This window comes from Nanorana parkeri, unplaced genomic scaffold (genome assembly GCF_000935625.1).
Source record: "Nanorana parkeri isolate BGI_ZX_2015 unplaced genomic scaffold, ASM93562v1 scaffold712, whole genome shotgun sequence".
NCBI lineage: Eukaryota > Metazoa > Chordata > Amphibia > Anura > Dicroglossidae > Nanorana > Nanorana parkeri.
In genome coordinates, this window is record NW_017306980.1 from 80168 (window position 1) to 106755 (window position 26588).

The 26588-nt window shown below is 44.0% G+C and overlaps 2 protein-coding genes across 2 annotated transcripts in view; both read left to right on the forward strand.

The window, feature by feature from the left end:
* Window positions 1–4077: 4077 nt before the first annotated feature.
* Window positions 4078–17823, forward strand: D2HGDH (D-2-hydroxyglutarate dehydrogenase). Its single transcript, XM_018563936.1, has 9 exons — window positions 4078–4368; window positions 6928–6985; window positions 12097–12236; window positions 14004–14197; window positions 14281–14449; window positions 15763–15906; window positions 15984–16126; window positions 16254–16419; window positions 17506–17823. The coding sequence occupies exons 1-9, from the start codon at window positions 4104–4106 to the stop codon at window positions 17766–17768; spliced, it is 1542 nt and encodes a 513-aa protein (XP_018419438.1). The 5' UTR covers window positions 4078–4103; the 3' UTR covers window positions 17769–17823.
* A 4038-nt stretch (window positions 17824–21861) lies between these two features.
* The window catches only part of DGKD (diacylglycerol kinase delta), a 97208-nt gene continuing 92481 nt past the window's right edge, over window positions 21862–26588 (forward strand). The window contains exon 1 of the mRNA XM_018563950.1: window positions 21862–22044. Within this exon, the coding sequence (XP_018419452.1) occupies window positions 21919–22044 (126 nt within the window). The 5' untranslated portion in view covers window positions 21862–21918. The remainder of the gene's footprint in view (window positions 22045–26588) is intronic.

Genomic DNA, 26588 nt, shown 5'->3' on the forward strand with positions numbered 1-26588 from the left:
GTTATTATTTTTTGCTGCTGATGCCTTGACCAATATCCATGTCCGTCTCATCTGTAAAGACAGAAGAAAAAATTATAATTATTCTAGCCTTGGTGACAAAATAATTAGAATTTGAATAAAGACAAAAGGCCAGTATTTGCATCATCTTACTTTACTGACACCAACAGCAGCAGATAAATAGTTAACAAAACTGACCAATCAGGTAAAGTGCAACAAATGCCATAAATACTAGAGATGCCCCTTCCTCTTTCTTGATTCCACAAAACAGGTAACGAACTTGAACTTGAAACTGATGAACCGAACAACCAAGCAACCATGGCGAATCTCCGAACGACATAGAAGGAAAACTTCTAGGCAGCCAGGAAGAAATCAAGCTGAAAGAAAAAGAAGACATGAGAGCACCTCCTTATATAACAAACACACACGTCACATAGCAATGCAGACGACAGAGGTCGGAAACAAAATGAGCGAAAGGTCGTAACATACAACCAGACTGCAGCACGTAGGATGTTGGCCAAACTACCACCCACCAACAAAGATGGGGAAGCAGCAGTACCCCAAAAGGAGTGAGCCCTGAAGACAGGGTCAACCCCCGTGAGTCAAGATCCACCAAACCCACCTAGCCAAAGTGGGAGATGACACAGGCCTAAAGGGCCAAACGTGCAAAATAAGGAGTTGAGGAAAACTCCCTGACCTCAAAAAAAAAAAGCTTGCGGTATACTGAGAGGCCCCAGCTGAAGCGGATCCCGACAATTGTGCCGGGATCCGCCCAGCTGCGTGACTCACAGCTGAATTTCTTTGCTGCTGTTGGTATCAGTAAGTAGGGTAGGGTATCAGTAAAGTAAGATGATGCAAATACGAGCCTCCTGTCTTGCCATAAAATTTGTTTAACACATTCGCTTTCTCCCTGTCACTGGTAGCTAACCTCCCCTCTTCATACATTATGGGGCCTACATGTTCCTTCCTTATCCTCTTGCTATTTATATATTTAAATATAAAGAAGTTTAGAATTGAAAGAAGTTTTGTGAGCTCAATCATTGGGACTTTTCAAGTGCTACATTATATGAAAACATATTACATGTAATAAAATATAGATTTAATTATAGTACATTTAAATATAAATTGTTTTATTTCTAGCAAATTTAAAATGTACACAATTTACAAAAATGGTGGTTGCATCTAAATAGTCGTGTCCTATACAAAATGCATCAAAAACATTCACAGAACACCACACAATGATTGCAGGTCCAGTTTGTGAGTAACTACCCCCTGAAGGACTTGTGTTGGAAGAACAAGGTAGCCCTCTTGTTTTTTGTGCATTTCAGCACCCTGCAAAGAAAGGAAACTGCACAGCCAAAGGGATGCAGGGATGCTTAATTTCCTGGTTCTATGTCTCTATGTCTCTATGTCTCAGCCCCATTCCTCACCCGGAAGTAGATGCGGAGACAGTGAGCCCCAGCCAGGTTACATGTGTGCTGCCTTGTACTTTGTATGTGTGAGGATCTTATATTATATTGGAGTCTCCATAGACAGTAATGCTTTGTACTTAATAAATATATGTTACAGTGACTAAAGACGATGATATAATGAAATGAAGAGTGCTGACATTGCAGTCTGTAAACAACACAAAGTTGTCATAGCTGGTCTGCTGCATGCATTGCTTAGAACTTCTAATCTGCTGCAGCTCTTGGGCTTATTCACACCAAATGCAGACCAGATCTGCATGAGTTTCTGCACATGCAGTGCAGTGTGTTTTTGCAGTGTTTTTAAAGCGTTCCGGGCCGTTTTTGTAAAATGGGCTTTCAGTGCGTCCCAGGTAGGGTTGCCACCTTTTCTTCAAGCAAAACCCGAACACTCAAGCGACATTTTATGGGGAGAATGAGTGGTGGCTTATTCTTATATAAATATCACAGTTGAGACTATTTTCAGTGGGGGGGCCAGTAGTCCCTATCTTAATTTTGGTTGCCCCTGTGTGCCTGATATCTTGTGTCCGGGTTCCTGCTGCCATGAAACCCGGACTGTCCGGGTGAATCCTGGACAGGTGGCAACCCTAGTCCCAGGGTGTTTGCATATATGTTTGATGCGTTTCAATGTGTTTTGGTGCGTTCCAGAGCAGAAAAAATAGGGCATGCTGCAGTTTTTCCACATGCTCTGGAACTGAACGCTCTGATGTGAACTAGAGCTTGGAATACATTGGACGCAGTTTTGATCCATTCTGTAACTGCTCTGCGCTTGGTGTGAACTAGCCCTGAGGCCTTTTTCACACCAAGCGCGTTCCAGGAGCAGAGCAGTTACAGGCCGGATCAAAACTGCGTCCAATGTATTCCAATGGTATTTTGGGCTCTAGTTAACACCGCAGCGTTCAGTTCTAGAGCATGTAAAAAAACTGCAGCATGCCCTATTTTACCTGCTCTGAAAAGCATAAAAAAACGCATACAAACGACCTGGAATGCACTGAAAGCCCATTTTAAACTAAAAGAAATATTTTATTTTTTTTACCAAAAACGGCCCGGAATGTATCAAAAACGCGGCACAACCCACTGCACGTGCAGAAACTCATGCAGATCTGGTCTGCATTTGGTGTGAACAAGCCCTTAGCTAAGCACCAATGCACAGACAAGGCAGGTTGCTTTGTTTCAGTGGGCGCAATTCAAACCGCCATGTTGTAATGGTGTACGCTTTAATAAAGTATGGCATGTTTTTTTTTTAGCGCAACATGATCTGACGCTGTACAACCACATTGCACCATGTTGTGCTGATTTTGGGCTTAAAGATTGCTTACAAAACCCAAAACACTCTGGGGGGAATTTATCAAAACTGTAGCAGATAGAATCTGGAGCAGTTGCCCATGGCAACCAATCAGAATCCACCTTTCATTGTTAAACCTTAACTGAAAATACTGAAGAGAGGAGCTGATTGGTTGCCATAGGCAACTTCTCCAGATTCCGTCTGCTCTAGTTTTGATAAATTCCCCACCTCCTATATTTTCTCAAAGCAGAGACTCTAAAATAAAATGGTGGCAGTTGTAATTTTTTTCATGTCATACAATATTTGGGCTACTTTTCATCAATTCTTTCTTTTCAGGTAAACACACACTCAATTTAATTTTAGTGCACACAAACACAATATAGTACACAGTTTTGTAAAGTATAATAGATGAGGTTGCACTGAGTTTATAGATACCTAATATGTCATTATTGCTCTCACTCCAGTGTGCGTGGCGATACCTAATATGAGGTGCACAACTGTAATATGCGTGTGCACCCAAAGTATACATTTCCATTTGTGGGGGCAGGTACGGTCTTTTAAAAATAATTTTCAGTGTTTTTTACATTTATTGCTATCACTAGGGAGCTGTTTAGTCCCCTTATATGATAGCGTAGTGTAGGTGACAGGTTCTCTTTATGTAAACATCAGGGGGTCTATTAGATAGTCTAATGTCACCTCTGCACTTTGATTGAGCACAAACTTCAACAGCTTCTGCTTCCCCTTAGGGCCCCTGAGGCCAGGGGTTTGACAGCTCTGACCCTGGGAGTGCTCATAGCTGATTGCAACCAGGCTCATACTACTCTCAATGGGATTAGCAAATGGATCTTCGCTGATCTCCCACCCCTCTCCATCCTGACACCCGCCATGGAGGTCCCAGGTACCTGCAGTGCATCACAATGTCACGCGTTTTGGTGCACCGCCTGAGAAATAATGGGCCAGGTCCGATTTAGTCGTGTTGTGTCATGTGTTGTGAAGCATTGGTGGCCCATATAAAATGATTGGCTGCTTTAATAAAAACCATGTTGGGGCATATAGGATGATACATTACATCACAGCACTAAAGTATGAATGAACAATCTGATTTGATCACAATGCAGGGATTAGGATAGGAATAATATCTTCCTGCCACCTGTTGCTCAGATTTGCTTTTTAAGTGAAATATCTTAATTTGTAGGTCAACATGAGTTAACTGTATAGATATAATGATGGCTTCACAGTAACATCATAGATCTAGTCATATTAGTCATTACAAAGCTAAAGTAAAAGCATCCTGATATGTTTCTTTTTTCTCTCCCACTAGGTTGGATATGAGTCTATCAGGGCTCCGGTTGTATATGAGGACATCACGGACAGCAGCCAGAGTTCTCTGCCTGACAAATCAAAGATGGAGAGGAAGAAATCTACCTTTATGTTCTAGATCTATGAGCTCGCCTGCAGACCCTCCTCTCACCTCCGAGCGGTACAGCGTGTCCCGTCTGCCATTTTCGGAGGTCACAGCTGAGGATCTCAGTCACTTCCAGAAATTAATTCCCGGACGGGTTATTACAGATGAAGCTGACCTGAGACATCACAACATTGACTGGATGAAAACAGTGAGAGGTGACATTTAATTTTCCTCAATAACTCATGTGAAGTAAAAACACTTACAAAATGCTGACTCTGTGGATTATGTGAATGTTCTGTTCACAGTTCAAGAGAGTGCAAATAAATCCTTCAATATCTAAACCTTGTTGGGAGAATTTATCAAAACTGGAGCAGAAGAATCTGGAGCAGTTGCCTATGGCAACCAATCAGCTTCTCACTTCTATTTGTTGTGACATTAAACCCTCAGATTTTGTAACATAAACCAATACTGTAATGTGTGCCTTACTGTAATCCATGTTTGTTTCCCTTCTCTTTGCTGCTCTTCCTTTAAAATCTGTATCTGTTCTCATGCTGGGCAGAACTGGGCAGAACTTCTGTTTTGCAGCAGACTGCCTTGTCTCTGGAATGGATACACGGTGTCTGTGTATACGTTTGTATAGGCTTGTAATCTGAGCCAGCATTACAGGAAGAGGCCCTGAGCTGAAAAGGGAAGTCCCCCCAAGCATGAGAAGACATGAGGATTTAAAAGGAAGAGCAGCAAAGAGAAGGGAAACTACCATGGATTACAGTAAGGCACACATTACAGTATTGGTTTATGTTAAAAAATCTGAGGGTTTAATGCCACTTTAAGGTTTGAAAATGAAAGGTGAATGCTGATTGGTTGCCATGGGCAGGTTCTGTCTGCTCAAGTTTTGATAAATCCCCCTCATTGGCTTTCCAATGGACCATCATTCAGTCCTACATGGTAGCACAGTGGTAATTCGTTCACGAACTTAATTCGTTCCACGATTCTGGTCGCAAACCGAATCAAATACTGCATGTGCTAAAAAGCACACAAAAAAGCTTCATAGCAAGGGTGCACAGGTCTGTCTGCGGGGAAGATGGCCGCGGTCGTGTTCGTCACCCGATATGGAGTTTGCGAACGGAAGCAAGATTTTGCCGAACTTATTGTTCGCAAACCTAATTTTTCCTGGACCGAGGTATTACTGTATTTCTAATTTACAGTATTGTTTTTTTTTTTTATTGCCGTCAGGCTATTAGGTGTGGCATCTTTTAAATTTAGTTTTAATCCTTTCTGTTCTATGTTTTATATGTGGCAATCCAGCAATACAAACTACAAATATAAATGGAGGATGGGACTGTCAGGAAGCAGGGGGTGTTGTCCCTGCTCGGGGGCCACGGGCACGGCGCAGGGCACGGGTTTCCCCTCAGCTTGGCAGAACTCCTGGTGCCCGGGTTGCAGGTACGCATGCTAGAGTCGCACGGCGGGTGCGCATGCGCGGTATGCAGGCTGCGCGCGCATCCCCGGGGGCACGTGTGTAGCACTCCTGCTCCATTAGGCATCAGGTGTGAGCCTTGCTGGGGGAGGTTCCCTGTACACACCTTCCATCTCTCTCGCCTGCCATTGGTTCCCGAGGAAGGAAGCCTCCTGGTTGCCTCGGTGACCGGAGGTGGTCCTAACTCCCCTGGCTATAAAAACTTGGCCTGAGCTCTGGCTTATTGCTGAGTTATTCCACCTCATGGTGTGACATACGAAGCTCCCCTCCCGCTCCCCTCCCGCTGACCTCCCGTGTACCGACCGTGGACCGCCTATCGTTTCTGACCCTCTGCTGCCTGCCTCGACCTCAGATTACCCTCGACTACCTCTTTGGATTGCCCCCTGGTTACCTTGCCTTCGGACCCTTCCGGCTGCTTCCTGCCAGCGGGTTCCCTCTGTGCTGCTCGCCCGCGGACGCACCTGATAGGGACGAAAACGAACCTACAAATCTCCCAGCAGTTATAAAAATACAAATACCCCATACGATAAAAGAACACATATCCCTCATCAGCTCCTTTTTCAGTAAGAAAAACAAAATTTAAATAAAACTAGGGTGAACCTTGATTTGAGGCAGGTACCCTAAACCAGGAAGCAAGAAGAAATCCACTCCAGCGTGAACTAGAATAAAAAAAGAAGAGAAAGGGGGCTTTCTTATTTCCTAATGTACAATTATACTGCAGCTAGTTTTAAAGGATAATAAAAGCCTCGGGTGTTTTTTCATAGATCTACTGCTAGGTAGCAGTAGATATATGCAGAAAGTGTAAAAAAAGAAAAAAAAGGGTTAATACTTACCCGTGTCTTCCCTGCGCGCTCTCGTCCAAAAATGTGAAAAATCTCGGGTGGCCACAAAGCGCCTTGGGGCGGGCGCATGCGCAGATCCCATTTTCGGCCAGAACGCGAGGAGAGACACAAGGTAAGTCTATGGACGCATGCACCCGCACTGACACCGTGGGACAGGAAGTGCCAGCTGGATCGGAGACCCGCAGCAGCGCTGGAGGGACAGATGAAAAGGACAAGAAAAAAGAAAATCGGATTAAGAAACATTATTTAAGGTAAGTGCTGACATTAACATTGGGGGGAGGGAAAAGCATTTTTTACTTTATTGTCACTTTAAAATGCCTTGTGCTAGGAGCATGTTGGAGATCCAGACCGTTGCTCAAACTGCTAATCAGGGACATGGGTGCTGCCAATTGAAGCATTATACAGTATGTGTATAGGTATTCCCAAATTCACCATTTCTTTAAAATTTCTTTCAGGTCATAGCAAAGTTCTTCTAAAGCCTAGAAATACAGAAGAAGTGTCACAGATTCTGAAGTAAGTGATTCTGCTTTGTGTGGTAAAAGTACTCTCTCATCAATAAAGAAAAGTAGGTGCATACAGGGAGCACAGTTCACCTAATGAGTTTTTTTTATTCAGGTGTTTCTCTTCTTTCAGCCCTCCGGCCCACCCACTTTGTTTTGCCTATAATCTGGTCATCCTGGCACCCATCTGCTGATGATGATGGAACAGCCTCTTTGACATACAGAAATCTGGATGTAAAAATGCCAGTACTAGGAGATTAGGGAGAAAGTTACAGAGCATAGGCTTTGGGAGGTACACTCTGACCCTCTCTGGAGCTATTTGTCTGTATTCTGCAGTGGATTACACAGAGCTCAGATTAAGATAAATTGAGTAAATGTTCTCACTTTAGCACAGTTGCTGAATTTTTTGGACAACATTAGTGACTTTCAGAATGTTTTCCTTTGTTGCTTGGGATTGTGGGTCACATCAGTCTGTGTCAAGGACAACCAACAGCAGTTCTGCAAAGCAGGCACCCCACTGTGACTGCATATAACTTCAGAACCCAGAACACTAAGCTGGCCATACACTGGTTCTGCTGGCTCGTATGAAATGTGGTCTGTGTGGCCCAGTCCGCAATTCTCCATTCAACCTGCATGTGGCCCAGACTGCACCAGGATCTTCATTAAGGCCCTATTCACACTGAGCGATTTATGGAGCGATTTTTGCAGCGATATCGCTCATATTTCCACGCGATATCGCTCTATGTAGCTTCTCCAATCCATTGCAATGGAGCTGTTCACATCTCGTCGCTCAATATCGCTTGTAGCTCGTCGCTGGTAGCTCGTCGCTCCTACATGACCCTTTTTTCGAGCGATTTTGAGCGATATTGCTCCTGATTGCATACAGCCCAATAGGAAAAAGTTGCGCAATATCGCTCGTCGCGCAATATCGCTCAAAGTCGCGCGATTTTCATGTCGCTCAGTGTGAATGGGGCCTTAGAGTTAATTAAAACTTCAATGCTGGTCTGAACATTTTCTAAAACACTGTTAGTGGGGATGAGGAATCTGAGAGTTTTTTCTCCTTTAGTCCGTGGGTCTGAACAAGAAAATACTCAGTGTATGGCCAGCTTTAGACTCCCTGGCAACCTGCGTACCAATGAGGAAGCCTATGAGGCCAATAGAAAGGCAACCAGTAGCAGCTTGATAAAGTTATGATCCCCCAAATCATCATGCACAAGATATTAATTATCATTTATTTTCTGGTGTTTGATGTGAAGGCATAGGCTGTTCCTGCTGTGAGGCTTCTATTACGCCAGCGGTGTGACTGTAATAATGTCAAGAATGTAATGACATGAAAGGCATGTTCATACCTGAGTACAACATGCAATAAAACCTTTGGAAAGAGGAGCTGATGATGATGATGGTTCCGTTCCTGTGTCCTCACATTTCAGACCATGTACAAATTCAATCAAGGTATCCATCATCATAAAGAGAATATACAGTGTACATGTTTTCTTTATTTATAATCTTCAGGACTAAAATAAATATATTTTCTTTTAGTTATGTAAATATAAAATATTGCATATGGATTTTAATATATTTATTAGGTCTGTCTAGCTAGGCTCCTTTAGTATATGTCCTCCTGTGACCCTAAAGAAAACTATGAGATAAAAAGGTTACCCCATAGTTCTCTTTTACCTGCTTTGCAGAAAAAAAAGCATGTTGTTTAATCTGAAATGTTACACACAGGGGAATGAGTTGGAGAGGCAGTCACTCTTTCCCTGCTATGTTCTTATGGGGCTTTATGGGATATCAGTTATAAAGAGACAAATACAAAGCAGGTATTGCAGTTCCGTCAAGTCCGCAGACAGCAGGGGCACCCTGTTTTTAGATATGTATTGGTAAAATAAAGATTTTAGTAAAAACTATTAAAATATACATAGAACACACATTTAAAGGATAAATTCACTTTTAATGTAGATATCCTTTTCTAACCTCCTTCTAACCTCTTCTCATTTGCCAGAACATGACTCCATACTAGGATATACTTGCATATATTCAAGCTACTACAAGATTTTCACTGCCTGGCTTTGCACAGCATCTGCTGAAAATCTTGAAATACCTTCACAACATGCACAGTGGCCTCCATATACTGCAATGGCAGGCCTATCTACAGCCTAACAGGGAGACTTTAAACAGGTAGTAAACAAAGTTGCTGCTAATAAAAGTGCACCTTTACTGTAAAATTGTAAGGTCTCATGAGCAGGGGCCTTCTAACCCTCTAGTCCTAAATTTTATTATATCCATACTGTCTCCCTTTATATTGTAAAACACAGCAAAAACTGTTGGGGCTATATAACTCCTGTACAATAATAGTAATAATAAAAAACATATACACTTAAAGATCCTATACAGCCAAAGATGGTGCCATTTTAGCCTCTGTTTGAATCTGAAGTTGCCATGTTGTTGTACAACAAAGACAAGTCACCAGCACACACAGGGTTAGTATGCAAATCCAGTTTATTGCATCATCGTCACATAGGTCCCTTCCTCAAGGCATCACCTGAAGAAAGGGACCCTGCGTGGCCCCGAAACATTGGTTAATTATGACCTATGTGACACAATAACATGGATTTGGATTTGCATTCTAACCTTGTGTGTGCTGGTAACTTATCTTCCATGATTCTAAGGATTCACATGGCATCATCCTCCGTCACTACAAGCACCACCATATCCTGAAAGGTCTCAGCGCTGTATGGAGTGCAGGTGGTCTCATTATCACTATATGGTGTTGCAGATGTGTTATCATCTATGGAACCAGCCAAGAGGCTTCTCGGCCTTTTGGCTAAGATCAAGTGTAGTACCTGTTCCTATCAGTTGCCGGAGGGGAAAGGATGCTGCTGCCTATAGGGGTGGGGCATTCTAGTACCCTCTGGCGTAATTGGTGGGTGTCGGAGGACGGGACTGTCCACTGCTAGTTGCATCAGGCCCTGAGTGTCGGGTAGACCCTAGACAGTGGAAGGACCGCCGAAGGCACTACCTCCTGGTGGAAATGGAGAATCAGTGGGTCTGGCCGGAGGGTTGGGAGGCGGCAGAGCCCGTGGTGTTGTGCCCCCTGAGGGTGGCGTCCCAGGGGTGCTCAGAAAGTCACTTGGGTGTGGGACCCCACTTTGACTCACTGTGCACTTGGACACGACACCATATTGCATATTCTGCACAACGTCCACTGGCCTTCGGGTTGGTGGACCATAGTCGTCTCAACCCCTGTCAGGAGCCTTGCGCCCTGGGGGCGGGAAAGTATGGTCCCTTCTTTATTAAAGGACCAAGCACCCTTGTGCACGTTTTTGTGTGCTGTGATTTCACAGTTAACTTTTTTTGTTCACTGGGGATTTGTTTTCGATGCACGTTCCGCGGGCTCTTGAAAAAAAAACAAAAAAAAAACCCAGCCATTTGAGGGCTTGAAAGTTTGATTGAAATCTGCTATTGCTACGCTGACAAGTGTAACAGTTTTCACCAGAGGCATGCCTTTATTGTGATTGGAAAACAGTTTAATTGTTGGGGTTTATTTTTGCTTAAAACTAAAAATACCCAGAGCCATTAAAAGTTCCTTTAAAAAAAAAAAAGAAGCTTTTTTGAGCTGCCAAATTAGAGGTCAATAAACTCAATTTACAAAGCTAAAACGACAAGATAAAGACACTTCTTGTTGGAAAAATGACAGGTATTTTTAGCCTAGTCCAATGAGATTTCAAAATGACATTAATATGACTGAAAATAAAGAAACTTTTATGCTTGTGGGAAACTTTGTGAATTGAGCTTAATGAGATCTATGTTTTAACATATCTACATTATCCATATCTAATAATGTGTCTGCACTTTCCCTCTTTTACATTCTCTATACTGTATATTCTAAACTGAGTGGCCAGTTTATTATGACCACCTGACGTTTGTAGGCAAATTAGCTAAAATTAGCTATAATTTTGCGCTGGAGTTGCTAGAGGGCCAGACCATTATAAATAGGGCAGCAGGTTGTTTACCACGACAGTAGAAGGGATTTTTTTCTGAAGATATGGGTAAGCAACACGATTTAACAGCCTTTGAACGTGGGATGATTGTTGGCGCGAGCCATGGAGCGAGTATCAGCAAAACAGCAGAATTCGTTAAATGTTCAAGAGGGGCTCATTGTTAAAGTGTTTAAAAATCTGGGTCTGAACGTGCGAATTGTGGCCGTCAGCGACTAGTCAATGTTAGGACAGACAACAGAAGGGCAACAGTGCAGTGTCAGATTCCTCGCATCACCTTTCCACATCTCGTGGAGTCACAAGGCGGCCCAACAAAGTCATCTCGTGGAGTTATCTCGTGGCCCAACGAAGTACTGATGCCGTGGTCATAATAATCTGGCCACTCAGTGTATATACCCTGTTTCCCCGAAAATAAGACCTACCCCGAAATTAAGACCTAGTACTATTTTTGGGAATTGCTAAAATATAAGACCTACCCCGAAAATAAGACCTAGTTGTGACCATTCCCAGGGCTGGTGGTGGCATAAGGGGTTGAAGAGCCGCAGGAGAGAATCAGTGGTGCCCACGAAGCCAGCGCTAGAGGAAGCAAGGCGGCAGCGGAGGGAGCAGAGCCGCATAAGCCGATGCTTCCTCTATGGCGTCGTCTCCTGTCACAGGCGGAGTGATACCAAATGCACTCCGCCTGTGAGGAATCGATAGTGAAAGTGCGCTTCTCTCATTCTGGTTACCAAATAGCTCTTGGAAAGGTATGGCACCCCTGATTGCCCTGATCACCCTATTCTTAACTTTGCTATTTTGGATTATTTAATTTGGATTTGCATTAACTTTGGATTGTTGTACATTAAAACAAATAAGACCTACCCCAAAAATAAGACCTAGAGTGTTTTTTTTGAGCCAAAAAAAATATAAGACAGTGTCTTATTTTCCGGGAAACACAGGTACTATACATTCTCTTTATACATTCAATAATATTTAATTATTTTTTTGTATTATTTCTAGTGTGAGCATGTTCTGAAAATGGGGCAGAGACAGAATTCTTAGGATCTGATGAATGGCAGATATTTTTAGTTATTACAGTTTTCTGCTACATCTGATAGGTTGTTACATCCTGTGATTGTGCATGCAGGTACTGCAATGAGAGGTACCTGGCTGTGACCCCCCAAGGTGGAAACACAAGTTTAGTTGGTGGCAGTGTCCCTGTCTTTGATGAGATCCTGGTTTCAACGGCGTTGATGGACCAGGTGATAAGCTTTGATAATGTTTCAGGTAAGTGAATAGATTTTCTGTTGCCTAAGTACCTGAACCTCCTTATGAATCAGATCTGAGTAGTGGAAATCTGGGTTGGTTCATAGGATGGCATACTTGTCAGTGACAGCACTGGCAGAAACTACAGAGCGTTTGTATGCTCAGCAACAGGAAGACACCTATCTGTTGTCCACTTCAAAACAACGAATCAGAAGGAGCTTGAGAAAGGGCTTGAGGTGCATGAAACTGTTTAGGGAAATAATCTTGCTGACTTGTAGTCTATAAGGCAGACCATACATTGCTCACATTTTTGGCAAATCCTGCTGCCCGAAATTCAAGCAGTGCGTGGCCCCAACAATACCTCTCAAAAGAGCCGCTCTGAAAATTGCTGGCTGGACAGTGACTGCAGGTGCCTGCTGTCAGAATACAGCAGGAGATTTGTTCATCCATACTGCTTAACTTGGATGGAGAAATCTGTAACATTTGTTTTGTTCTGCCCTGAGAAATTAGAACAAAATCATAGGGTACAGCTAGCTTTAGAGGCTCCTGGCAATTTAGCCAATGCTTGGTGTTCTCAAAACTCAAATTTGTTACTTTTCATATTACTTTTTATAGATAGGCTCTAATGCTATATAGTTAAGCCTAATGAACATTGTAAAGATACTGTACAATCAGAGTGTAAAGCATGTGGCTACCTGAACTATTTGTGGTTTTAAAAATCCCTTTTTCTTTCTGCCAGAAAACTTGAAGTCAAATATGTCTTAATAACAAAGATTACAGATCTTGTCATATTTGTATATAACTTCAGCTGCCTATGAATTCTACATTTGACAAGCTGCTTCCACTGAAGGTGACCTGTATTTATTCGTATTATGACAGATGACTAATGAGAAGAACAATACATGAGCTGTCATTGCTGTCCTGAAAATGCTAGTTGTCTGTATCCTTTGGCTCCAGTATTTTCTAAGACACCCACCTGGAAAAAGCAGTCATTAAAGTCAGAACTCCAGATGTACATACTTGTTCTGGGTCAATGATTTAGGCCTTGTTCACACCAAGCGCGTTGCAGAGCAGTTACAGACCGGAGCAAAACTGCGTCCAATGTATTCCAATGTTTTTTTTAGCTCCAGTTCACTTTGCAGCGTTCCGTTCCAGAGCACGTAAAAAAAAACTGCAGCAGGCCCTATTTTACCTGCTCTGGAACACATGCAAATGCATCAAAAATGCATGCAAATGCGCTGGAACTCACTGAAAGCCCATTTTAAACTTTACATTTTTTTTTACCAAAAACGGCCCGAACGCCTCAAAACGCGTCAAAAAACATGGCACAACCCACTGCACTGCATGTGCAGAAACTCATGCAGATCTGTTCTGCATTTGCTGTGAACAAGGCCTTACAGAGCAGTGAAACCAGAGCATCCGAATGAGAGTCATGCAAATAGCCTTTTCAGAGAGCAGTCGACAATGGCAGTGTAAATGTTTCGCTCCCAAAGGGTTTTTCTTTAGGCCCCTTTCACACAGTGTCCCGATCAAGTCCATCTCAACGTGATGTATTGGATGTAAATGTACACATGTCTGCCCCCCATAGACCTAAAATGGGTCCGGTCAGTTCAGTTCTTTCCTCCATATTGTGATCTAGGAAAAAACTGAACCGACACAGATGTCACAAAAGGTGCATCCGTTCCATACTGCTCGGATCAGCAGGAGATCTGTTCACGGATCCCCTGCTGATCATAATGGATGCCTCCCATGTGAAATAGGCCTTAATCATGCTTATGTTCATTACAGGGGCCTTGGTTTGCCAGGCTGGCTGCATATTGGAATCTCTGAACCAATATCTGGGAGAGCGAGGATATACTATGCCATTAGACCTTGGTGCAAAAGGAAGCTGCCATATTGGAGGCAACCTATCTACAAATGCTGGGGGCCTGAGGCTTCTCCGATATGGTTCTCTACGTGGGACGGTTTTAGGACTGGAAGCGGTGAGATATTTTATTTTTCTATTACATGCTGTGTTTGTGCATACCAAGATTTCTGTGCTGTATTGTATTTCTTCCCTTATCAGGTACTTCCTGATGGGTCTGTTCTTAACTGCCTGAACTCTCTGCGCAAAGACAACACAGGCTATGATCTGAAGCAGCTGTTCATTGGTTCTGAAGGAACTCTCGGTATCATAACTGGAATCTCTATACTGTGTCCACGCAAACCAAGCGCTGTCAATGTGGCATTCCTGGGTAAGGTGCATGCTGACATTTTATGTAAACATTCATTCACAAAGAATATAAAAACTAGTATTCTTTTCATCATCTGTATTTTAACACACTAAAATTCAGATTCAAACTGATTGCCAAGTTGTAAAGGAAAATGATTTACCAGCAAATAAAGGGACACAGCTGCACCAGTAAGGCTAACAATATCTAAAACTGATCTTTCAGTATTTTCTTAATGTCAGTTATACAAATCTTTTGCTGGTTATCTCACAGTAGTGAGAGCTCTCAGTCAGACATTCTTTGCTCTACATCCCCAGCACACCCATTCTCCATGATATAAAATAGAGAATCTTAAGGTGGCCATACACTGGTCAAATTTTGCCCACGTTCTGCTGACTGGCCAAAATTCGACCAGTCTGTGTTCCCATCGGGAATCCCCTTCGTTTGACAAATGTTCTTATCGACTTTTGCCGAAGGAGGCGATCCGAAGAATCTAAGCTGTTCTGGTATTCTGACAGTGGCACACTCACCACTGTAAAAAAAAAAAAAAAAGACCAGCGCGAGGGATTCCCTCATCCACTGTCAGTGTGGATGGGGAAATTAAGAGGTTTCTTTTCTCGATCGAGAAAAACACTAGAGCTGGCCATACATTATTAAATTTCTTTCGTCCAGCCTGTGGGCTAAACAAAATTTGTTTTACAGATTCCTCCATCCACGCTAATTAGCGTGGATGGACAAATCTCCCGCTGTGTCCTTTGTATTCTGACAGTGGCAGACATGCCACTGTCGGAGTACTTGAACAGTGACGGCAGCAGATTGGCTGCCGTCACTGTTTGCCCGAATATTTTCTCTGCAGCTCCTTTAATCTTCTGATTGAAGGATGCTGGGTGGAAGGATGGTGACAGAGGCAACTACTTCATTAAGAACCTGACAAAATTTGCACTGTGTGGCCAGCTTAACAATGTATAGCTAGCCTTAGCCCTCAGTGATGAGTGTGGCAAGTGGGAGGAGCTGGGAACACAGGTGTAGAGATCTTGTCACTACAGTTCACACAAGATATGAGACCAGAGAGCTGTTTAACCCTCTGCATATACCTAAGATATCAGCTTAGGAGTCTCTCTCCTAGCTCCAGCTTGCTAGAAATGTAACATTTGCTTACTGCTGGAGCTTTGTTAAACAGAAGTAGGGAAAAAGAAAACTAAGCCTCAAAATAGATTTTGTCAAATCAGCCTGAATTCAGCACGAGCCAACCCTTCCCAGTACATATCATCTTTACATCATATGAAATGATCAGGGCTTTTTAAATTGTTTTAGGATTTTTTTTTTATATGTGTCAGGATGTGAGAATTTCAGCAGAGTGCTGGAGATCTTCACCATGTGCAGAGATGAACTTGGAGAAATCCTGTCTGCATGTGAATTTCTGGACTCTGAATGTATGAGATTGGTGGGAACTCATCTGAAGCTTAATAACCCTCTGCCAGGTAATTCGTGAGACTTGAATTTGTATTCTGATCACTTCTGATATGCTAGTTACCCTGATAATATTTTGTAACTGCAGAGAATTCATTCTATGTTTTGGTGGAAACATCTGGATCTTGTGCAAAGCATGATGAAGAAAAACTGAATGTGTTTTTGGAGAAGGCTCTGGATTTGGGGTGCGTGACTTCAGGCACAGTGGCTACAGACCATGGTAAAATAGCGGTATGTCCCATAATCATCTGTGCAGCTACATCTTTGTTTAATATACAGCTTAAAGCAGAACTTGAGTGGAGTGTTCCTTTAAGGGCATCTTTACTGTATGATTACCTATTTGTGTTTTCCCGCCTAGTCCCTCTGGGCTCTTCGGGAGCGTATCACAGAAGCTCTAGCACGTGATGGCTACGTCTACAAATATGACTTGTCCATGCCTGTAGAGAAACTCTATACCCTGGTTGAAGAAACAAAGGCTCGTTTGGGGTCCTCAGCCCAATCTGTGGTTGGTTATGGCCATTTAGGTAAGAATATACAAAAGTTAGTCTTTTTATTATTACAAATAAAAAACGTACCTTATCCAGTGGAATGCTGATTACCATGGGTATTATATTCCAGAATAACACCGGATACTTTAAGAATAAGTGCACTTATCCTGTCTGCCCTGACCTTATCAAATCCCTTTCCAAAGTTGCATAATTACCTTCATCTGGTGGCTGCAGCCTCCAGTGTTTGTTTACATCCTGGCCATGCCTCCACATGACAGCCCCGTAGACTGCAATGGGGTTGTCTCCAGTGTTGGACCCTGGCCCATAGAGTTCTATTGGTCTATAATGCGCAGGTGCAGCCAAGATAGTGAGACTTGTGGTGCTGGATGTAAACAATCAAGAGAGGCCATGCCTGACAGATATAGGTAAGTATGCATCAGTGGAGGAAGAGTGGGGTCCAGATAGGTGAGGATAAGTGCATTTTGTCTTAAAGTGCACTTATCCTTTAAGCCTTCAAACAATCTGTTTCAGAAAGTATTGCAACAAACACCAAAAAAAGCACACAGTTAACCAAATGTTATAATGATGGCTGTAGTTTTACAGATGCTTACAGATCATTACAAATTAATTCAAAAACAAAGCCTCTTAATCGAAGGTCTGTCCTTTATTGTCCATGACGACAATCCTTGGTATGCCATTCCAGTCCTTAAGCATGTCCTAGGTACCTAAGTGGCATTGCCTTTTATACAAAATCTTGTTTACACCTATCAATTTTTTTGTATAACCCGCGGGCTGAACGAAAAAAATTTACCTGATTCCTCCATCAATACAAACAGCGTGTCAATCGAGGAATCGCCGGTGTTTACATTGCATTCTGACAGATGCCACCGGCACCTATAAGAATACCTGATCAGAGCAGGCATATTAATAGAACAAATGTATTTTAAAATGATCAGTTATCATTTCTGTTACAGAAACATCCTTTATAAAGAAACCCTCCAAAAATGAGATACTAAAGATCTTTTCCATACTTTTGTATTCTTTCGTATAAAGAAGAACATTAGGATAAAACGTAAACTACATAGATGTGCTTTTAACATTTGTTTGTGATTCAACATCCAGGTGATGGGAACTTACATTTGAACATCACAGCAAAGTCGCACAGCGATACTTTACAAGCTGCGTTGGAGCCCTTTGTGTATGAATGGACCTCTCAGCACAATGGCAGCATCAGCGCTGAGCATGGTTTGGGATTTAAGAAAAGGGACCACATTTATTACAGCAAATCTAGAGAAGCAGTGCAGATTATGCAGAAAATAAAACACATGCTGGATCCAAAAGGCATCATGAACCCTTACAAGACTATTCCTACAAATGACAGATGACAGGTTTTCTTTGTTTCTGTAGGATTGCTGTTTATGTGATTCATGTGGACTTGATCTAGTGCAGTGGATGATGTTTTCCTGGATTGGCAGTTGCCTCAAAATTTAGGGGAAAAACATCAGACTGTGGACCGACGGGTAGATGGAATATGTATGGGTTTATGTAAAAAAAATGATCATCTAGTTGCTTAGGGGTTTATCTGGATAGCCCTTCGGCTAGCAATTATCTGTGAATGCCCAATTTGGGCAAAAACAAATGTTCTTATTTTTTTTTTTTTAAGTTCAAATGTATTGTGATGTAATACTACATTATGGCCACCAGATGGAGCTGAGGAGCATAGGAAAGAATTTATTTATAATTAATGACACTTTATAATTGTTTATAAACAGATTCCTTAGATGGTTTTCAACATGTAAACTCCTACAAAGTCTGAATGTCACAAACTAATTTTAAGTGTTGCTCAAACTGGCCAACCTAACACTAACTGATCAAGTAAATTGGTCTTTAAAGTAGACATAAAATAAATAAATATAACATAACATAAAAAATTGTAATTATTATATTACTATTTTGGTTAAAAAATTAAATATTGCATTTTTTACATTTTTGTTTTGTGTATTGCTTAAAATATGTATTATAAGCAAGCAGGTACAGCTACGGAGATGTACAGGGTTTTTTTTCCACTCACAAGTAAAGAAATAAGCTTTGGAAAGAGAAGGTTGAGTTGGATTAGCAGTGAAAATACAGGAGACTGGACATAACAATCAGCAAAAATTGGAAAATAAGCTATAATGTAAGTCTGGTACAAGCCCTCCTAATACCAGCAAGCCACAGGTCCTTGCTAGTGTCCTTAGGAGAACGGATATCTTCTCTCTACTTTGAGGGAAGCAAACCATTTCCTGTTTTCTCTTTTCCATTTTATCAAGATATTTTTCTGCTACTGTGATTATTCACTTACTGCAGAGCCACTGGGACTTATTTTTGCAGCTTTTGGATCAGCTACTCCTCAGTTTTGCCCTTGGTGAGCATACACTGACCCCACCAGCCTTATAGGACTTGTAGCTCCATGACAGCTGGAGGGCTAGAGTTTAGCTTCCTCTGCCTTAAGGGGTATATCCATCAGAAGGGCAAAGACTGTTATTATTATTATTATTATTTAAACACAGGATTTATAAAGCACCAACATTCCAAAAGGAATGCAGGGAAATAATAAATGTTAGCTGCTAGGGTTGCCACCTTTTTCTTCCATCGAAACCCGAATACTCTAGCGACGCACAGAACTTTTTTGGGGAGAATGAGTGGCGATTTATTCATATGTAAATAGCACCACCCACTCATGTGTAAATATCCCAGTGGAGACTATTTTCTGTGGGGGGCCTGTAGCCCCTATCTTAATTTTGGTTGCCCCTGTCTGCCTGACATGAAACCCAGACACAACATTCAAAACCCGGACTGTTCGGGCGAATCCCAGACAGGTGGCAACCCTATTAGCTGCTGTTCACACCTAGGTGTATTCTCACTGAAAGCTAAGTCCGACAAAACGCTCAAGACAAGGAATTGTCCCATTAATGTCTATGGCCCCTTTTCACACCTGAGCATTTTGTCGGAAGCAGGAAAAAGCCTGTCGCCGGAAAAAGTACGAGCTACTTTTTGGCAGATTACTTCCCATATACTTCAATGGCAAATGCCTGGAAATGTGCGTTTCAAGCATTTTTGTACATTTTGTCTCACAAAGTTTCCAATTTGTGCACTTTGTCTGCAATTCTTCTTTAAATTCAAGGAGGACATTGTTTGAGGGTTCCCTATAGAATAGACATGTGCACAGCAAAAATATTTTCATTTCGGACGAAACTAATGAAAAGGGGAAAAGCTTTTCATTCGTTTCGTTTGATGTAACGAATATTAATGCTGTTTTGAATTCGGAGGCAACAAACCTCTGAATCCGAAAACGCACATTTAAAAAACAAACTGCGTGGTGGCCATATTGGCCACCGATGCCTTCTGCGCATGCGCACCGCCATCTTGGAGGCGGGTGAATGATGCCCCATAACTCAACCGTTGGGCAACATCATACGCATTTATGAGCGCCGCCGTCTTGGACGCTGCAAGCTGGTGGCGCCCATACGATAGGAATTACTATATGCCCGAATATATTTTTTGTATATTCAGGCATATAATAATTCATTATTTCAGATTCGGACGAACTGCTGAATCAACAGTATTTTGTGATTCAGGAAGTGCGCTGGAATCTGAATGCACATCTCTACAATAGAATCTGGGGCTTGGAATTACAAGACATAATTACACAAACCTTTTTTTCTTCTCTTTTTTTCTTCTCTTTTTTTCATCCAAATAATCCCTCTAAGGAGTCTGTTGTAATTATATGGAGCCAGGGCTGCTCCAATTTTAATGGCATTGTGGTAACACATGCTGTGAAGGTACCCCAACACATCTGCGCTGCAACTGTGTGTTGTGGTGCGTTTTTAAAAATAGTGCCTGCACAGATAGCTTCAAACCCATGAGTGTGATTATATCTATGAAGAGCTCTCCCTTGTTTTTTTCCTTTCCCCATTAGACCATTTCTATCTAAATTAACTTACACTGAATGAGACACCTTGACCATTAACTATTACCCACCTATGCTTCATGGGTCTAGATCCTTCCTGTACTAGGGTGCCATGGCACCCTGGTGTGCCTTATGGCTTCCTCAGTGGTGCCTCAAAATTGTCACACGGCATCATGCCCTACCATAGTGCAGGTGGACCATCCACCAGCACCATGAGAAAGAAGCAGGCTAATCCAGGGAGGGCGGGATCTGTTCAGAAAAGGATGGAAGTTCAACTCTGCCCAGGCCCACTCCAGCTCCTGCCCTCTACCATATTGCCGCAGCTGTGCCTCCTGATGTGATGGTATGACTCTGATGTAAAGGGAGTACTGAGAACTCTGATGTGAAGGAAGATTTTGATATAAAGTGGGCTCCTGGTGTGAGAAGGGGTGACTCTGAAGTGAAAGGAGGGTGTGAGAGGTGGTGTCTCTGATGTGAGAGGGGGTGACTCTGATGTGAAAGGATAGATTCTGATGTGATGTGAAAGGGGGAGCTCTGATGTGATGGTATGACTCTGATGTGAAGGGGGCTTCTGATTTAAAGGGGCCTCCTGGTTTGGGAGGGGGTGACTGATGTGAAAGGAGGGATTCTGATGTGAAAGGGTGGAAGCTCTAATGTAAAATGAGGAGAACCCTGTGTTTTTGTGTGTTCCCACTTAAAATCCTTATTCCAGATAAGGGTCTTTTATGGTTTTTGAGGGGACAAATTTTTACATTTACTTTTTTTACATTTAAGACTGGGGTGCCTCGAGATTTCGCATATTTTAAAGGGTGGTGTGAGTAAAAAACAGCTGAGAGACACTGGTCTGGATCCCAAATGGGATTCTTAATGACTGTAATAAGCAGTGTCTGGCAGGAGGTGGCAGCAAGGAGTGAACAGAATTTGGAGTTGATTGGAGGTCTATTTATCAATGTTTGTACCCAAGAGTTACACATTTTTTAAATAAGATGCAATAAAACTTTTGTGTCAATAATAGGTGAAAACACTGATAGGTAGACCCCCTATAATGTGCTTGTGTGCAATAAAATTAATTATTTTTATTTACTAAAAATACACACGTGATAAACATTTGGACAATTATAGTGCGACATGCAACTGCAAATACAATCATTTTATTCTACTAGCCCCATACTTTCAATAATGTAGGTTGTTGTGAGAGATTTGAATGTTTATGTGTTACAAATGTGCATTTTAACACGTTTGTACAAGATTGGTCCAAAAGAATAATTTCTAGAGCTCTGTCCATCAGAACATAGGGACCACTGTACAGAACAGGGACAGCCAGCAGGACTGAAACTGTCCTCACCCTCTGGGAGGAGATGGATCTCCACCATGACAAATGACACGACTTCCGGTGGCCGGACTGAGCGGTGAGTTGTGGGAGTTTTCATTCTCTCCCCGGCACTGCGCCCATTCACCAGCAGTTGGCGCTGTGCCCGCACTGGCTGTCTGTCTCGGCTGCCAGCAGATGTCGCTGTTCCCCCAGATGATTCCGGTCCCCTGCAGCTGGCCCTGTGTGTGTCCATGTCCCCGGCTTTCGGCTAGTGATGGCGGCCTCCCTGGCTGCGGCGGATTCCGGGGCCCCGGCCGAGGATTCATCCGACAGCGAGCCGGAGCCCGAGCCGCAGAAGCTAAGCCGGAAAGTGTCTACGTCGGGTCAGATCAAAAGAAAGGTGAGGTGAAGGGGGGCTGGGGCAAAAGAAGGAGGGGGGCAGATAGTGGCAGCAGACATGGGCAACCTGCGGCCCTCCAGCTGCTGGAGGACTACAAGTCGCAGCATTCCCTGGTAGCATGTGACCGGCCGAGCATGCTGGGACTTATAGTTCTGCAGCAAGCTTGTCAGACCCGAGCGACTGGTGACAGAGAGAGTAGAAATGAGGGGCGGGGTAGAACAGATCATAGAACGATGTCCACAGGCTATAATAGTGTACATAGACACAGGACACCATGACATGTGTACACGGGGGACACAGGAGAGGAGCTCTCCTGTACTGTGTATACACTGGGGCCCCTGACATCTCTGGGGGACACAGGACAGGAGCTCTGATGTACTATGTATACACTGGGGGCCCTGACGTATCTCGGGGACACACGAGAGGAGGTGTGCTGTACTATGTATACACTGGGGCCCCTGACATCCCTATGGTGGTCCCTGACATCTCTGGGGGACACAGGAGAGGAGGTCTGCTGTACACAGAGATTGGAGACCATGCAATGTATACACCGGGGGTCCCTGATATCCCTGGGAGGGGTCACACTGGGGGAGTTTGTTGTACACATAGAGAGGACACCATGACATGCATACATGGAGGGTCCTTTACATGTCAGGGTGACACGGCAGGGGCTGCTGTATACAGAGACAGGACAGGACACCATGACATGCATACATGGAGGGTCCTTTACATGTCAGGGTGACACGGCAGGGGCTGCTGTATACAGAGACAGGACAGGACACCATGACATGCATACATGGAGGGTCCTTTACATGTCAGGGTGACACGGCAGGGGCTGCTGTATACAGAGACAGGACAGGACACCATGACATGCATACATGGAGGGTCCTTTACATGTCAGGGTGACACGGCAGGGGCTGCTGTATACAGAGACAGGACAGGACACCATGACATGCATACATGGAGGGTCCTTTACATGTCAGGGTGACACGGCAGGGGCTGCTGTATACAGAGACAGGACAGGACACCATGACATGCATACATGGAGGGTCCTTTACATGTCAGGGTGACACGGCAGGGGCTGCTGTATACAGAGACAGGACAGGACACCATGACATGCATACATGGAGGGTCCTTTACATGTCAGGGTGACACGGCAGGGGCTGCTGTATACAGAGACAGGACAGGACACCATGACATGCATACATGGAGGGTCCTTTACATGTCAGGGTGACACGGCAGGGGCTGCTGTATACAGAGACAGGACAGGACACCATGACATGCATACATGGAGGGTCCTTTACATGTCAGGGTGACACGGCAGGGGCTGCTGTATACAGAGACAGGACAGGACACCATGACATGCATACATGGAGGGTCCTTTACATGTCAGGGTGACACGGCAGGGGCTGCTGTATACAGAGACAGGACAGGACACCATGACATGCATACATGGAGGGTCCTTTACATGTCAGGGTGACACGGCAGGGGCTGCTGTATACAGAGACAGGACAGGACACCATGACATGCATACATGGAGGGTCCTTTACATGTCAGGGTGACACGGCAGGGGCTGCTGTATACAGAGACAGGACAGGACACCATGACATGCATACATGGAGGGTCCTTTACATGTCAGGGTGACACGGCAGGGGCTGCTGTATACAGAGACAGGACAGGACACCATGACATGCATACATGGAGGGTCCTTTACATGTCAGGGTGACACGGCAGGGGCTGCTGTATACAGAGACAGGACAGGACACCATGACATGCATACATGGAGGGTCCTTTACATGTCAGGGTGACACGGCAGGGGCTGCTGTATACAGAGACAGGACAGGACACCATGACATGCATACATGGAGGGTCCTTTACATGTCAGGGTGACACGGCAGGGGCTGCTGTATACAGAGACAGGACAGGACACCATGACATGCATACATGGAGGGTCCTTTACATGTCAGGGTGACACGGCAGGGGCTGCTGTATACAGAGACAGGACAGGACACCATGACATGCATACATGGAGGGTCCTTTACATGTCAGGGTGACACGGCAGGGGCTGCTGTATACAGAGACAGGACAGGACACCATGACATGCATACATGGAGGGTCCTTTACATGTCAGGGTGACACGGCAGGGGCTGCTGTATACAGAGACAGGACAGGACACCATGACATGCATACATGGAGGGTCCTTTACATGTCAGGGTGACACGGCAGGGGCTGCTGTATACAGAGACAGGACAGGACACCATGACATGCATACATGGAGGGTCCTTTACATGTCAGGGTGACACGGCAGGGGCTGCTGTATACAGAGACAGGACAGGACACCATGACATGCATACATGGAGGGTCCTTTACATGTCAGGGTGACACGGCAGGGGCTGCTGTATACAGAGACAGGACAGGACACCATGACATGTATACATGGGTTGGGGTCCGTCCCCTGATATCTCTGGGTTATACAGAGACAGAACAGCACGGGGGGTGGGGGGGTCCCTGTCATCTCTGGGATAGTTGCTGACATTTCTTGGTAACACAGGAGGGGTCTACTGTATACAGAGACAGGACACCATGACTTGGATATAGGGGGGTCCCTGATATCTCTGGGGGAAGGTCTCTGAAATGTCTGGGTATCACAGGTGGGTTTGCTGTACACAAAGACATGTCACCATGACATGTATACATTGGGGGGAGAGGTCTCTGACATATCTGGGGGTCCCGGACAACTCTGGGGGAGTCTCTGACATATCTTGGTGACACAGGCGGGGTCTGCTGTACACAAAGACAGCTTACTATGACATGTAATCAGCCTGCTGTACATAGGGGTCACAGGGGGACACCTCACAGTGACAGAGGCTCTCCAAGGTCTCTGGATTGCCCCGGGGCCGTCATTTCTCTGGACAGATCATTGGCCGGACTGACAGTCGGCTGTGATTTGCAGTGTTTGGTGCTGAAGTCTTTTCTCTGGGATGTCCCCGCTCTGCAGAATGAAGTGAATGTACTGCAGATCTTTTCCTGCATTGCAGGTATGTTTATTGAGAGCGGGGAAGGTGCAGGTCTCATTGCGATGGAGCAGACACAGCAGGGAACATCTATAGCTGGTATAGAGGATTCATGTACATACCCCACCTAAGCAGAATGGGAACCCTGGAAATTGGGATGAAATGTTGGCAGCTTGTAGGCGGGTGGTTGATAACATCGGTGTGTGTGAATATATATAGAGAGGAGAGATTTTTAAAATCCTTTTTGAATGAAATTGTATTTAGCACAATGTTTACATTTAGTGGTTAATGACGAGAGAAATGTTAACCCCCACTGCTCAGAGTACCAATTAGGGCTGCAACTAATGAATGTTTTCCTAATTGATTAGTTGGCCGATTATATTTGTGAATCATCGGATAGAAAAAATTAAATACCATCATTAATTTAAAATAAAATACACAAATACAGTGTTACGAACATAAAGTATACTTCAGAATAAAGCCACATGCACAATTTTTTGCAATCACTGCACTGGAACGCATGGCATTGCGGTACCGTGCGTTCCAGTGCGGGTGATCACACGTGGGTGGGAGGCGCGTTTGGGGTGCCATTGAAATGAATGGCACTGCATCGCACCGCCCGCAGCAGAATTTGTCAGGACAAAATGGAAGATTACTTTTTCCCACCTTTTTATAATGCTTTTTATAATTGTATTGTGAGCACATGGCGCTTGAACAGCTTCAGCCAGGGAATGACAGCTGCCAGTGGCAAGATTCCACAGACAGCAGATGAATGTAAATACAGCAGGTAGTGGGCTGGTGCAATTGCCAGCCTGCTATTGGCCAGTTCAGATTGCAATAGCCAATTGCAGGCTGGCTATTGCACCCGCCCACTGCCTGCTGTGCCCTCCTCCCAGGATGGTGGGGGGTGCTAGGGAATCCAAACAACTAATTGATAATGAGAATGGTTGACAACTATCATTATTAATTAATCGATTAGTTGTTTGCAGCCGTAGTACCCATACATAATTGCATGCTAACATGCACTTTGTTTAGTGACAGATATGGGGGATGAGCGATGATTGGCAATTGTCTTTGGTAAAATCCCAGGGAAACCATGGCTAACCATTGTGGGGGGGATTTTAGGTAATTTTCAGTTGTTCTCGGGGACAGCGTCACACTACGCGCCTGCAATGCTCATGGGCTACATATCACCTTCTTTACTCAATGCAGCGAGCAAAAATAATGTGCAGAGCGCAGTAACCTGTTGTAGATTTTCTTTAAGTTTTTCTTTAAAGGAGAACTATGGGGTCAGGGCTTTTCCCCATAGTTCTCTTAAGGGTAACGGGAGGACACAAACTAGCGTCCTCCCGTCACCCAAAGCTCAGTATTAGCTTGCGGTATACTGAAACGCTGCAGCCGGGAAAGATCCAGACATTACTGTCTGGATCATCTACCCGGCTGCGTGAGTGACAGCGGGCTCTGCCTATCTAGAGGCAGAGCCAGCTGTACCCGCCCCCTCCACCGTCTGTTCCGCCAGTCAGCGCTGAA

Excerpts from the sequence above, each read along its gene's own strand:
- D2HGDH (XM_018563936.1), top strand. The coding sequence starts at position 4,104 with ATGAGGACATCACGGACAGCAGCCAGAGTTCTCTGCCTGACAAATCAA. Across the intron at positions 4,369-6,927 it reads CTGGATGAAAACAGTGAGAG|GTCATAGCAAAGTTCTTCTA; the intron begins GTGACATTTAAT and ends AATTTCTTTCAG. Across the intron at positions 15,907-15,983 it reads GCTTAATAACCCTCTGCCAG|AGAATTCATTCTATGTTTTG; the intron begins GTAATTCGTGAG and ends TTGTAACTGCAG.